The 12,238-nt window shown below is 38.9% G+C and overlaps 1 protein-coding gene across 1 annotated transcript in view; it reads left to right on the top strand.

Annotated features, from left to right (window-relative positions):
• Positions 1 to 12,238, top strand: part of LOC127451252 (serine/threonine-protein kinase tousled-like 2) — a 32,841-nt gene that overhangs the window by 7,448 nt on the left and 13,155 nt on the right. The window contains exons 3-8 of the mRNA XM_051715790.1: positions 1,469 to 1,540; positions 7,224 to 7,290; positions 7,484 to 7,527; positions 7,685 to 7,783; positions 8,445 to 8,552; positions 10,864 to 10,956. Of these exons, the coding sequence (XP_051571750.1) occupies positions 1,469 to 1,540; positions 7,224 to 7,290; positions 7,484 to 7,527; positions 7,685 to 7,783; positions 8,445 to 8,552; positions 10,864 to 10,956 (483 nt within the window). The remainder of the gene's footprint in view (positions 1 to 1,468; positions 1,541 to 7,223; positions 7,291 to 7,483; positions 7,528 to 7,684; positions 7,784 to 8,444; positions 8,553 to 10,863; positions 10,957 to 12,238) is intronic.

The following is a 12,238-nucleotide window of genomic DNA, read 5'->3' as shown; positions in this document are numbered from 1 at the left end:
TGTTTTTCTACATAAACATGCACAGACAGATGTCTTTGACCGCTTGATTCATATCTCATGCCACTTAAAAGATGCGGTGTCAAGTTACAACTCTGAAGAGGAGAGTGCATCATGGATGCGTTCTTTCGCCCATCTGCGCTAATTTTAGCGCAACCAACAAGCGAGTTTTGTTGGTGTATGAAAGCATGATGGAATGATACTGGAAACTGGATTAAACCGGGCAGTTAAAAACGCTTGGACGTGTTCGCAAAAACCTTGAGTAAATCATTCATGAATATTTAATATGTCATGACTGTGTGATAGTTTATGGTGCTAACATCCTGTTTAAACCGGGTGCGTAGACAAACTTTCTAAACCTTTATTTTTGATTTTGGCAGTAGCGCCACCGTGTGCACAAAATGGAACTAGACATCTGTTTACTGTTGGCGCAACGTGATGCGCTACAACAGACACTTCCATGGTAGACAGCATCAGTGATTATAATGGTTTATATTGCTTTTGACGTGACTCTTGTGTCTGTTGTAGACAGGGTGTGAGGGTTAACAGTTGTGCTTGAGATGAACAGTTTAATATATTCGGATGCAATGTGTTGGATGTGCATTATGTGTAAACCCTGACATTTAGTTTTATGTTGTGGAGCTTGTTCATTCTCTTCCGATTGATTTTGCTGAATTTAAAGGGGCTGCAAGATGTTAGCCAATCATAACAGTGGGCATTTATGTTGAAGTTTAAAGGAGGCGCTTAGGCCAAAAACGAGCATTTCAGACAGAAGACCAGAGACGGTGCAACATGATTTTATATTACTAAATTATAATTGTTTTGGTGCAAAAAAAGCTTTACTTTATCAGTGGACCTCAAGGAAGATAATAATAAAACTAATAAATAAATATATATATATATATATATATATATAAGGAGCATTTCATGACCCCTTTAAGAATACGAGAGGGTTGACAGCCTCTGACATTGATCTCTTATTCCCTCTCACATATTGACTAAATTAGGATGCAATTCATGGAAAAATTTTGCCCTGTGAATGTGTTTGATTGTATTGTATTTGTCTTTTTGGGGCGTGGACTAGAGTGTTTATCAGTGTGTTATTGGATTGTGGAGGGTTTTAGTCTGACCTGACCAGACTGAACAGCATCTGTCACTCTTCCTCTGTGTCCTATTGCAAGTTTAGCTCAACAGGAGGGCTTTATTTACACAAGTGTATTTGACGATCAAAGGCTCATTAAAGAGAGCGCACCGCCTTTATGCTGCAAAGATCTTGTCACAATGTGTTGATTCTCGTATTCAGCTAACAGAAAACATGCTCTGTGTCATGACAACAGCAAAGCTGATGTGGCATTTCATTTACACAGATCTAAATCCTAAAACTTGAACAATATTCTTTTGCTGCCTTGCAATCACTGGTACTTCCTTCAGGAAATGCAAAACTAGTTATCTTTTGTCTTCCTCTCTGCAGGGTTCTGGAAACAACGAGTCGTCTAACCAGAGCCTGTGCAGCGTGGGCTCCCTCAGTGACAAAGAGCTGGAGGTTAGTACACATTTGGTGCTTGTGATGTCAAACATCAATGAGTCAATAATGGAATCTTCCTGGGCTGATTTCCAAATCCAATGTATCTCTCTGCTGTGTCCATCCTATGTTTCTAGACTGGAGTTGTGACTTAATTGTCAACTAATATTTCATACCGATAGTCAGGGAGGTCAGACTCAAAGTTTGATATTCAAATGTTGTAGTTGGTGCCATGTCTGAGATGGACTTCTATTTGAAAAGACTGTTTCCTTTATTTTTTTGACTCCTGGATTTTTTACATCTGGATTTTGTTAAATGGTCAAATATTAGCGCTGTCCATCGATTAAAATATTTAATCACATGATTTCTCATAGTTTATCACGATTAATCTCAAATTTTAAAAGTGCTAAAATTTGACTATATATACTACTTTTCCTGTCAAAATACATTTAGTTCCTTCTTAGAAAAGAAAACAATATGTAAAAAATTTTATTAACATTTTCCAAACAAAGCATTCCACAGTATAAAGACATATATGCACTAAAATACCACCAATTCAAGTATCAAAATGTTTCTCAAAGTCTAAATGGGAAGATAACTAATAGTCCCAGTAGTTCATTGCAGTGGGCATTAAATCTCTCAAACCCTCCTCCTCCTCAATATTAATCGTGGCTATCCACTTTGCTACGAATATCATGAAGCCTCATTTACATGTTTCACACCATGAAAAACACTTGCAGTGAACATTTTGTTTTACGTTTAGCTCTGGCACTGCCCATGTAATGATACTTCATCTGAATTGTGTGGTAAGATGGAAGCGCAACACGCTTGTACAAAAATCAGTACGGTTAAGAGGTCCTTTCTCCATCACTTGATCTATAACACTGTGTGTTTGTGGTGTGTACATCAGTGTAATGACCCCTAACACATTGCAAGGGTTCTGCCCTACTCCAACCAGTGTTCAGAACTCACATGGAGCTGATTAAAATGTCAGAATCTAATGTCATATTGGTCAATGCTTTAATCGCGATAAAGAAAAATGAACGCATTATACATTTAAAAATTAATCACATGTGTTAATGCGTTAATTTCAACAGCTCTATCAAATACACATCTGTAATATTTTATTCTTGTGTTGCAAGCAGTTAAATACTACAGTTGAGTTGCATGGTGTCTGAAACTGGTGTTATTAATGAGAAGCTTTAGCCTCCATTTGACTCAGCCTGTGGGTTTGTTTGACCTACTGACTTAACACATTTTTTAAAACTTACAGAGAACTGATCAATGTTCAAACTCTATAGTGCATGGATGGTGTAGAGCAGCGTTTCTCAAAAAGGGGTCCTTTTCGAATAGCCAGGGGGTCCGTGAGAAATCCTTGAATATTATGTTGCAATGTTGTAAGCAATAAAAAGCAATACAAATAATGACTCGATATAAAGCTATTGACTAGTATTAAAATATGACATAACAGGAGTTTTGAACAATAGTTTCAAACAACCTATATAAAAAAGTTGAAGGTTCTGGACCACAAATTTATGTGTTGGAAAATCAGCTTATTCTCATGGTAATAGCGACATCTCTCATTGGTGAATGAATCTCGCTTCAAGATGAAATTACTATTTACAGGAGTTTTTGCAGATGACATTGGACAATATCCATCAGACATTGAGATGCATAGCTATTACTTCATCCAGTAAAAAAAGAGAAGGGGTTTAACAACATGCATTTCAAGTTATATCGACCACAATGTGTGTGAATATTCACAAGCCACAGCTGACCAGTACTGGATTAGCAAGGTCCCCGTTTCTGAATTCATATAATTAGTTTGCTTAATCTTGCTAGATAAAGTGTGCTACTGTCATATTATAAGTTAGTATAATATGACCATTTGACAATCCAGCTTCACGTCAAACGCGATCATATATTTCCTCATACAGTGTCCCTTCTTTAACCATACCATCTCTCTAATAGTGGTGGTCAATATTAATTCATTTCATTGTATTTATGCATTATATATAATTTTCCACTTTAGTATAATTGACATTTATGTGATAATAAATCACATCCCATTTGCTGCTGAACGGAAGAGAGATGTAGGAATACTTATGAAAACTTTATATTCTCCTATTCTTCCTTATTTGCAGAAAAGCAAAAAGTGACAGTAAATTGAAACTTTAAATAACATAAGCTCCATAATGCTTTCTACGGCAAGCCCCGAGGGGATAAATACACAATCACGCGCATACACGGGGCAAAGTTTTGTTATGAATCGCATACTTGTTCAGTCTGTTATGGTTGTTTATGTTCATGTGGTACTTGTGTTATTTCGCCGATCTCCATGTGACAGGGAAGCGGAAAGTCAGAATGAGCCTGTATGTCTCCCCTCTGCCATTCAAATAAACTGTGTGTGTGTGTGACTGAGTGTGACAGAGCTCTGGCTGAAGGAGACCGCAAGCACAACATTCGGTAGGTGTGTGACACCCAGTGGTGTAGTCGGGGCCATACACCATTTTTCCCAGGGCTGTTTGCGTGCAACGAATTCTAAGGATCAAAATTTGCGCATACCCTCGGTATACCCACTTGTTTTGCTGTTTCAGAAGTCCATAATCTACTGTCGTGTTAGTTACCCTTTAACTGTATTGGATGCTGTTTTGTGAAACTGGAGATTCTTTAATGTAATTGGTGCATTATCACATGAATTCTACCAGCCCCCACCTCTGACAACCGTTATCGCCGCAATCATTGACTGAGGGAATTTCTGACAGTGAGTGGAGTGAGTCACCCTCACGCTGAAGCAGTATCAGGTAAAATTGACAAAATAAGCCAAACATCCTGTAAAATAAGGAATCGTCCTGCAATTAAGTGAAAAAATTGCGTTCCATATGAAATCCGTACGCGATGCTGTTTGTCCCGTATTTTAGCGTCACACGCCCAAACTGCTGAGAATGTTTCACAAATCGAGAGAAATGGACCTGAAACACACACCTTTCGCGTGATTTGTGTGAGATATCAGATGTTGTTTCACACGGATTCTACACTTGACAGAAATGGCTGGGGGAAAGATCAGTGATAATCAATGGACGTCATGTGTTCTGTCAGAAGATAATTTTGTCAAAATTATATAGCATTCAAGTGCATGTTAATTGTTTCCCACCATTGGGATTTTAAAACGGCAGTAAACGCACCTACTCATAACATGCCATTACATTTTATTGCATATGTCAGAGCTCGTTCTGGAAGAGAGAGAGAGAGGTAAGGAAAACTGCATTACTGCATTAATTCAAAATAAAAGTATAGTAGTACGGGTTTAGTTAAAACACTTAACATGATTTTCTTACATTTCCCTTATGAGAAACACTATTTACTGCCAAAACAACGACACTAATCCAATGAGAAATACACTGTTTTCATGTCCCTTGATTTATTGCGCACCCTGTTATGATACAATGACCTTTCATTGAAGATACAGGTGCATCTCAATAAATTAGAATGTCGTGGAAAAGTTCATTTATTTCAGTAATTCAATTCAAATTGTGAAACTCGTGTATTAAATAAATTCAATGCACACAGACTGAAGTAGTTTAAGTCTTTGGTTCTTTTAATTGTTATGATTTTGGCTCACATTTAACAAAAACCCACCAATTCACTATCTCAAAAAATTAGAATATGGTGACATGCCAATCAGCTAATCAACTCAAAACACCTGCAAAGGTTTCCCGAGCCTTCAAAATGGTCTCTCAGTTTGGTTCACTAGGCTACACAATCATGGGGAAGACTGCTGATCTGACAATTGTCCAGAAGACAATCACTGACACCCTTCACAAGGAGGGTAAGCCACAAACATTCATTGCCAAAGAAGCTGGCTGTTCACAGAATGCTGTATCCAAGCATGTTAACAGAAAGTTGAGTGGAAGGAAAAAGTGTGGAAGAAAAAGATGCACAACCAACCAAGAGAACCGCAGCCTTATGAGGATTGTCAAGCAAAATCGATTCAAGAATTTGGGTGAACTTCACAAGGAATGGACTGAGGCTGGGGTCAAGGCATCAAGAGCCACCACACACAGACATGTCAAGGAATTTGGCTACAGTTGTCGTATTCCTCTTGTTAAGCCACTCCTGAACCACAGACAACGTCAAAGGCGTCTTACCTGGGCTAAGGAGAAGAAGAACTGGACTGTTGCCCAGTGGTCCAAAGTCCTCTTTTCAGATGAGAGCAAGTTTTGTATTTCATTTGGAAACCAAGGTCCTAGAGTCTGGAGGAAGGGTTGAGAAGCTCATAGCCCAAGTTGCTTGAAGTCCAGTGTTAAGTTTCCACAGTCTGTGATGATTTGAGGTGCAATGTCATCTGCTGGTGTTGGTCCATTGTGTTTTTTGAAAACCAAAGTCACTGCACCCGTTTACCAAGAAATTTTGGAGCACTTCATGCTTCCTTCTGCTGACCAGCTTTTTAAAGATGCTGATTTCATTTTCCAGCAGGATTTGGCACCTGCCCACACTGCCAAAAGCACCAAAAGTTGGTTAAATGACCATGGTGTTGGTGTGCTTGACTGGCCAGCAAACTCACCAGACCTGAACCCCATAGAGAACCTATGGGGTATTGTCAAGAGGAAAATGAGAAACAAGAGACCAATAAATGCAGATGAGCTGAAGGCCACTGTCAAAGAAACCTGGGCTTCCATACCACCTCAGCAGTGCCACAAACTGATCACCTCCATGCCACGCCGAATTGAGGCAGTAATTAAAGCAATAGGAGCCCCTACCAAGTATTGAGTACATATACAGTAAATGAACATACTTTCCAGAAGGCCAACAATTCACTAAAAATGTTTTTTTTATTGGTCTTATGATGTATTCAAATTTTTTGAGATAGTGAATTGGTGGGTTTTTGTTAAATGTGAGCCAAAATCATCACAATTAAAAGAACCAAAGACTTAAACTACTTCAGTCTGTGTGCATTGAATTTATTTAATACACGAGTTTCACAATTTGAGTTGAATTACTGAAATAAATGAACTTTTCCACGACATTCTAATTTATTGAGATGCACCTGTATATGTTAGGAAATGACATCACACACGCTGGAGGTGGACATCAGTTATTTGAAGTTTATAACTTATGTTTTTCTTTATTTTGTGGTGTTAGTCATATGTGGTCAAGCATAACATGTCCACCCTATTATGGGAAGATGTATGGGAAATTAATATAATTTTGTACATTTCAATATACAGTATTTATGTTAACAGAAATAAAATTATAAATATTAGTTTACAAATATGTTTCCTAGATATTGATCACAGACCATGTAGTGGCTAATTTATCCACTGAATGTCCACCCTGTTATTGTCCACCCTGATGCTGCCCATTTAACTGGATGAACATTTGAATGACTTTAATATGTCCCTGTAATGATGAAACATGAAGAAACTTGTAAAAGTATGTTTTATTCTTCAAAAGTTATAAAGCCGGAATGTCACCGAATTGTAAGAATGACCCATTTACAATATGTACAGAGTTGCAGTTCTGCAGTCTACAGTAACAGTAAAGTGCAGTCTATAGTAACAGACACTACTTGTAGCCTGTATTATTTCATTGGAAACTTTTGAAATTAATGGGGTTGTAGAAAGAGGTAATGTCATGGATTCTTGTAATTGCCTGTCAGTTTACAAAGTCTGTCTCACTTTCCTCTCTTTGTCTTCCTGCTCAGACCCCGGAGAAGAAATCTAATGACCAGAGAACACGTAAAAGGAAAGGAGACACTTTTGACAGCCAAGGTGAGTGGATTCGGGCATCGCTGCTGGCATGTTGACTAAGGCAGAGTGCACTGGTTCAACAAGTATTTCAAAAAAGAAGCGGTTGATCTGTGTTATCGGCCTTTTATATTCCAAGCATTGAATAACCATGTGCTGCAAGTACTTTGAACGTATGGGAGTGTTATTTTTTACTGTGGCTCTCATTTTTCCCCAGGCAAAGGAGGAGGAAGAGGGCACAAAATTAGTGATTATTTTGAGGTAGGCTGGTGTGCATGCTCATTCATGGGTTATTAATTGCCTTTTAACACTCATTCTGGAGTTAACATCACACTGAATCTAACTTTTTTTTTAAGTAATAGATTTCTACACTAATTTTCTCTCTGATCGAATCTTTTAACTGGCTGTCTTTGTTTAGTTTGCAGGGGGTAGTGTTACCGGAACTAGTCCAGCGCGTGGCATTCCTCCAGTGGTGCGTTCCTCTCCTCAGCACTCTCTCTCCAACCCTCCTGCTGCCGTGAGTCTCTTTCATACAATCAGGGCCATGATATATTTTTTATTTTTATTTTTTTAAATTTTTCATTCTTTCAGTGGTAGATACAATATAGTCTTGATAGTGTTTACTTAGTGTCATAATACCACATTTCAATCGTTGATACTGGAACCAGTGAAATTGGATGATTCTCCAAATCAGTTTTGATAACGCAGCAAAACCAAAATGCCATTTAAAGGAATAGTCCTCCCAAAAATGACAATTCTATCATTATGTACTCATTTCATTCCAAGCATGCTTTTATTTTCTCCATTGAAGGCAAAATGAGAATTTTTAAGGATCTTTCCATAGCTTGATTTCCATACAATGACAGTGTATGGTGACCACGGCTGTCAAGCTCCAGAACGGACAAAAATACATAACTTTTACCTACCTACACCATTAAAGTATCGTAAAAGTAGTCCATACACCTCGTCCACTATATTCCATGTCTTGTGAAGCCATACGATATCTTTGTGTGAGGAACAGAAATTTTAGTAGTTATTCACTCTCAAATCAAATCATTGATGCATCGATATCAGCTTATATTTGTTCAATACATCAGACATTGACCCTGTATAGAGGCAGGTGACCCTCTTAGACTGTTTGTGTTGATGGAAATGTGTTTTTGGCTTTTGATGGACAGGTGCAGCAAGGAAGCCCCTCCTCTATCAACTCCGCAAACACAGACCACTCCCACTCCTCCTGTTCCCACAAGCCAGTCTCGACACACGCTCAGCATCGAGCCACACAGGTAACACACCAGGGTCAGAAATTAAGGGAGGCTCTGGGGAAACAATGCTCCCAAAATTACAAATGTGGTAGTAATGATTTTGTTTTTATTCATAGCATCTGCTATAGTGCTAAATATTCTATTATAGTCCTAGTTATACATGCTATGGCATATGTTGATTTAATTCTTAGGGGAGGAGGTAATAAATTCTTAATCTTGAGATTTTGTATGCAGTGCATTCAGAAAGTATTCAGACCCCTTAATTTTTTCACATTTTGTTATGTTGCAGCCTTATACTAAAATGCTTTAAATTATTATTTTTTCCACATCAATCTACACTCCATACCCCATTAATGACAAATCAAAAACCAGATTTTTGATAACTTTGCAAATTTATTAAAAAGAAGAAACTGATATCACATTGACATAAGTATTCAGACCCTTAACTCAGTACTTAGTTGAAGCACCTTTGGAAGCGATTACAGCCTCAAGACGTTTTGAGTATGATGCGACAAACTTTGCACACCTAGATTTGGGGATTTTCTGCCATTCTTCTCTGCAGATCCTCTCAAGCTGTCAGGTTGGATGGGGACCATCGTGGACAGCCATTTTCAGGTCTCTCCAGAGATGTTCAATTGGGTTCAAGTCCAGGCTCTGGCTGGGCCACTCAAGGACATTCACAGAATTGTCTCTAATCCACCCTTGCATTGTCTTGGCTATGTGCTTGGGGTAATTCTCCTGTTGGAAAGTAACCCTTCGGCCCGGTCTGAGGTCCAGGGTGCTCTGGACCCAGGTATCAATTAAAGATATCTCTATATTTTGCTGCATTATCTTTCCTTCAACCCTGACCAGTCCCCCAGTCCCTGCCGCTGAAAAGCACCCCCACAACATGCTGCCAACACTATGCTTCACTGTTGGGATGGTATTGCGCAAGTGATGAGCGGTGCCTGGTTTCCTCCAGACATGAAGCTTGGAATTGAGGCCAAATAGTTCAATCTTCGTTTCATCAGACCAGAGAATCTTGTTTCTCACAGTCTAAGAGTCCTTTAGGTTCCTTTTTATGTGTCTTGCACTGAGGAGAGGCTTCCGTCTGGCCACTCTGCCATAAAGCCCAGATCGGTTGCAGTCAGCTCTAGGAAGAGTCCCGGTTGTTCCAAACTTCCATTTAAGAATTATGGAGGCCGCTGTGCTCTTGGGAACTTTCAATTTAGCCAATTTTCTTTTTTTATGCCTTCCCCAGATTTGTGCCTCGACACAATACTATCTCTGAGCTCTGCAGGCAGTTCCTTTGACCTCATGGCTTGGTTTTTGCTCTGATATGCATTTTCAGTAGTGAGACCTTATATAGACAGGTGTGTGCCTCTCCAAATCATGTCCAATCAATTGAATTTGCCACAGGTGGACTCCAATAAAAGTGTAGAAACATCTCAAAGATGATCCAGAGAAGTGGGATGCACCTGAGCTAAATTTCAAGTGTCATAGCAAAGGGTCTAAATACTTATGTCAGTGTGATATTTAAATTTTCTCCCCAATTTGGAATGCCCAATTCCCAGTGCGCTGTAAGTCCTCGTGGTGGCATAGTAACTCGCCTCAATCCGCGTCTGAGACCATCAATCCGCGCATCTCATCACGTGGCTTGAGCGCATTACTGTGGTGACATAGCGCGTGTGGAGGCTTCATGCCATCCACTGCGGCATCCACGTACATCTCACCACGCGCCCCACCGAGAATGAACCACATTATAGCGACCACGAGGAGGTTACCCCATGTGACTCTACCCTCCCTAGCAACCGGGCAAATTTGGTTGCTTAGGAGACCTGGCTGAAGTCACTCAGCACACCCTGGATTCGAACTCGCGAGTCCAGGGGTGGTAGTCAGCATATTTACTTGCTGAGCTACCCAGGCCCCAAGTTTTTTCTTTTTAATAAATTTACAAAGTTATAAAAAATCTGGTTTTTGCTTTGTCATTATGGGGTATGGAGTGTAGATTGATGTGGAAAATAATAATTTAAAGCATTTTATTATAAGGCTGCAACACAACAAAATGTGAAAAAAAATGAAGGGGTCTGAATACTTTCTGAATGCACTGTAAATGAATATATTAAATTGACATCATAAATGGATGAGACACAGTTTGTTTTAAATGGCTGGAAAAAAAATATGCCCTCATAAAAGTAAAAAAAAATTCCCCTGAAAATCAAACCCAGGGTAAATATAGCCCCTAAATGTAGCAGTTAATTTCTGACACTAACACATGCTGCCAAAAATACTTTCACACAGACACTTTTAAATCCTCTCTCTATCCCCCACACTTTTATTTGCTCTTTCTCAGTCCGAGTTGACGATTGAGAAGTTAGCAGCGCTGGAGAGCAGCAAGAGTTCAGATCTGGAGAAGAAAGAGGGTCGAATTGATGATCTGCTCAGGGTATTCATAATAACACGCACACATTTGTTGACTTGATTTTTTTTTTCTGTACAATAAACAGCATCTACTTTTAAAAATGAGACCTGTTAAATTGCTGTATAATTGCCTGATTAACTTTTTTCAGTAAACTGTTATTTAACAACGTTTTTCAGTGTTTTATTTATATATTCTCACACCACCACCAAAATGACAGTACAACTCTCTAAAATTTCTTTAACCAGCCGTGCATTAATTTGCATTGTCAGTTTGACAGTGTCTTTCTGCAATAGCTAAATCAAGATTATAGATTTCCACATCACATGGGCCTACAAGTAAACCGCTTGGAGTAATTGTGGCAGGTCCTTTAGAATTTTTCTTAAACCATTAAAGGAATAGTTCACCCAAAAATGAAAATTCTCTCATTATTCACTTACCCTGATGCCATCCCAGATGTGTATGACTGTCTTTCTTCAGGAGAACACAAATGAAGATATTTAGAAGAAGATAGAGCTCTGTCAGGTTCTTATAATGGAAGTACACGGGTGCCAGTAATTTGACGGTCCAAATGTCACATTTAAGCAGCATAAAAGTAATCCATGCGACTCCAGTTGATCACTGAATGTATTCTGAAGCTAATCGATAGGTTTATGTAAAAAAACAAGTCGATAATTAAAATAATAAATTTAAATTGGCGCTTCCATCTAGAGCTCAGATGCTGTTTGAAATGGCCGAACTCTTGCGTGATTTTCGTTCTTCTGTTGTAAATAAGCGCCGCTTCCGAATTCTCACGTGAACTCGCCGACGCGTTTACATCACGCTTCGTGTCAGCTGCTGGCAGGAAGTGCTTTTTGGATTATGTTTTTGCTGCCTAAATGTGACTTTTGGACCATCAAAGTGCTGGCACCCATGTTCATCCATTATAAGGACCTGACAGAGCTCTATCTTCTAAAAAACTTTATTTGTGTTCTGCTGAAGAAAGACAGTCATACACATCTGTGATGGCATTAGGGTAAGTGAATAATTAGAGAATTTTCATTTTTGGGTGAACTATTCTTTTAATGTTACAACTATGTACGCATAGTATCGTTATGGAAATGTTCAGGCAATTTTACAAACCCCTTAAAGGGATAGTTCACCTAAAAATTTAAATTCTGTCATTTACTCACCCTCATGCCATCCCAAATGTGACTTTCTTCTGCAGAACACAAAGATTTTTGGAAGAAACTTTCAGCTCTGTAGGTCCATAGAATGCAAGTGAATGGTGGCCAGAACTGTGAAGCTCCAAAAAGTAAATAAAGGCAGC

The sequence above is a fragment of the Myxocyprinus asiaticus genome, chromosome 14, assembly GCF_019703515.2.
Source record: "Myxocyprinus asiaticus isolate MX2 ecotype Aquarium Trade chromosome 14, UBuf_Myxa_2, whole genome shotgun sequence".
NCBI lineage: Eukaryota > Metazoa > Chordata > Actinopteri > Cypriniformes > Catostomidae > Myxocyprinus > Myxocyprinus asiaticus.
The sequence above is the reverse complement of the archived record's forward strand: the minus strand, read 5'-3'. Positions and strand labels throughout refer to the sequence as shown.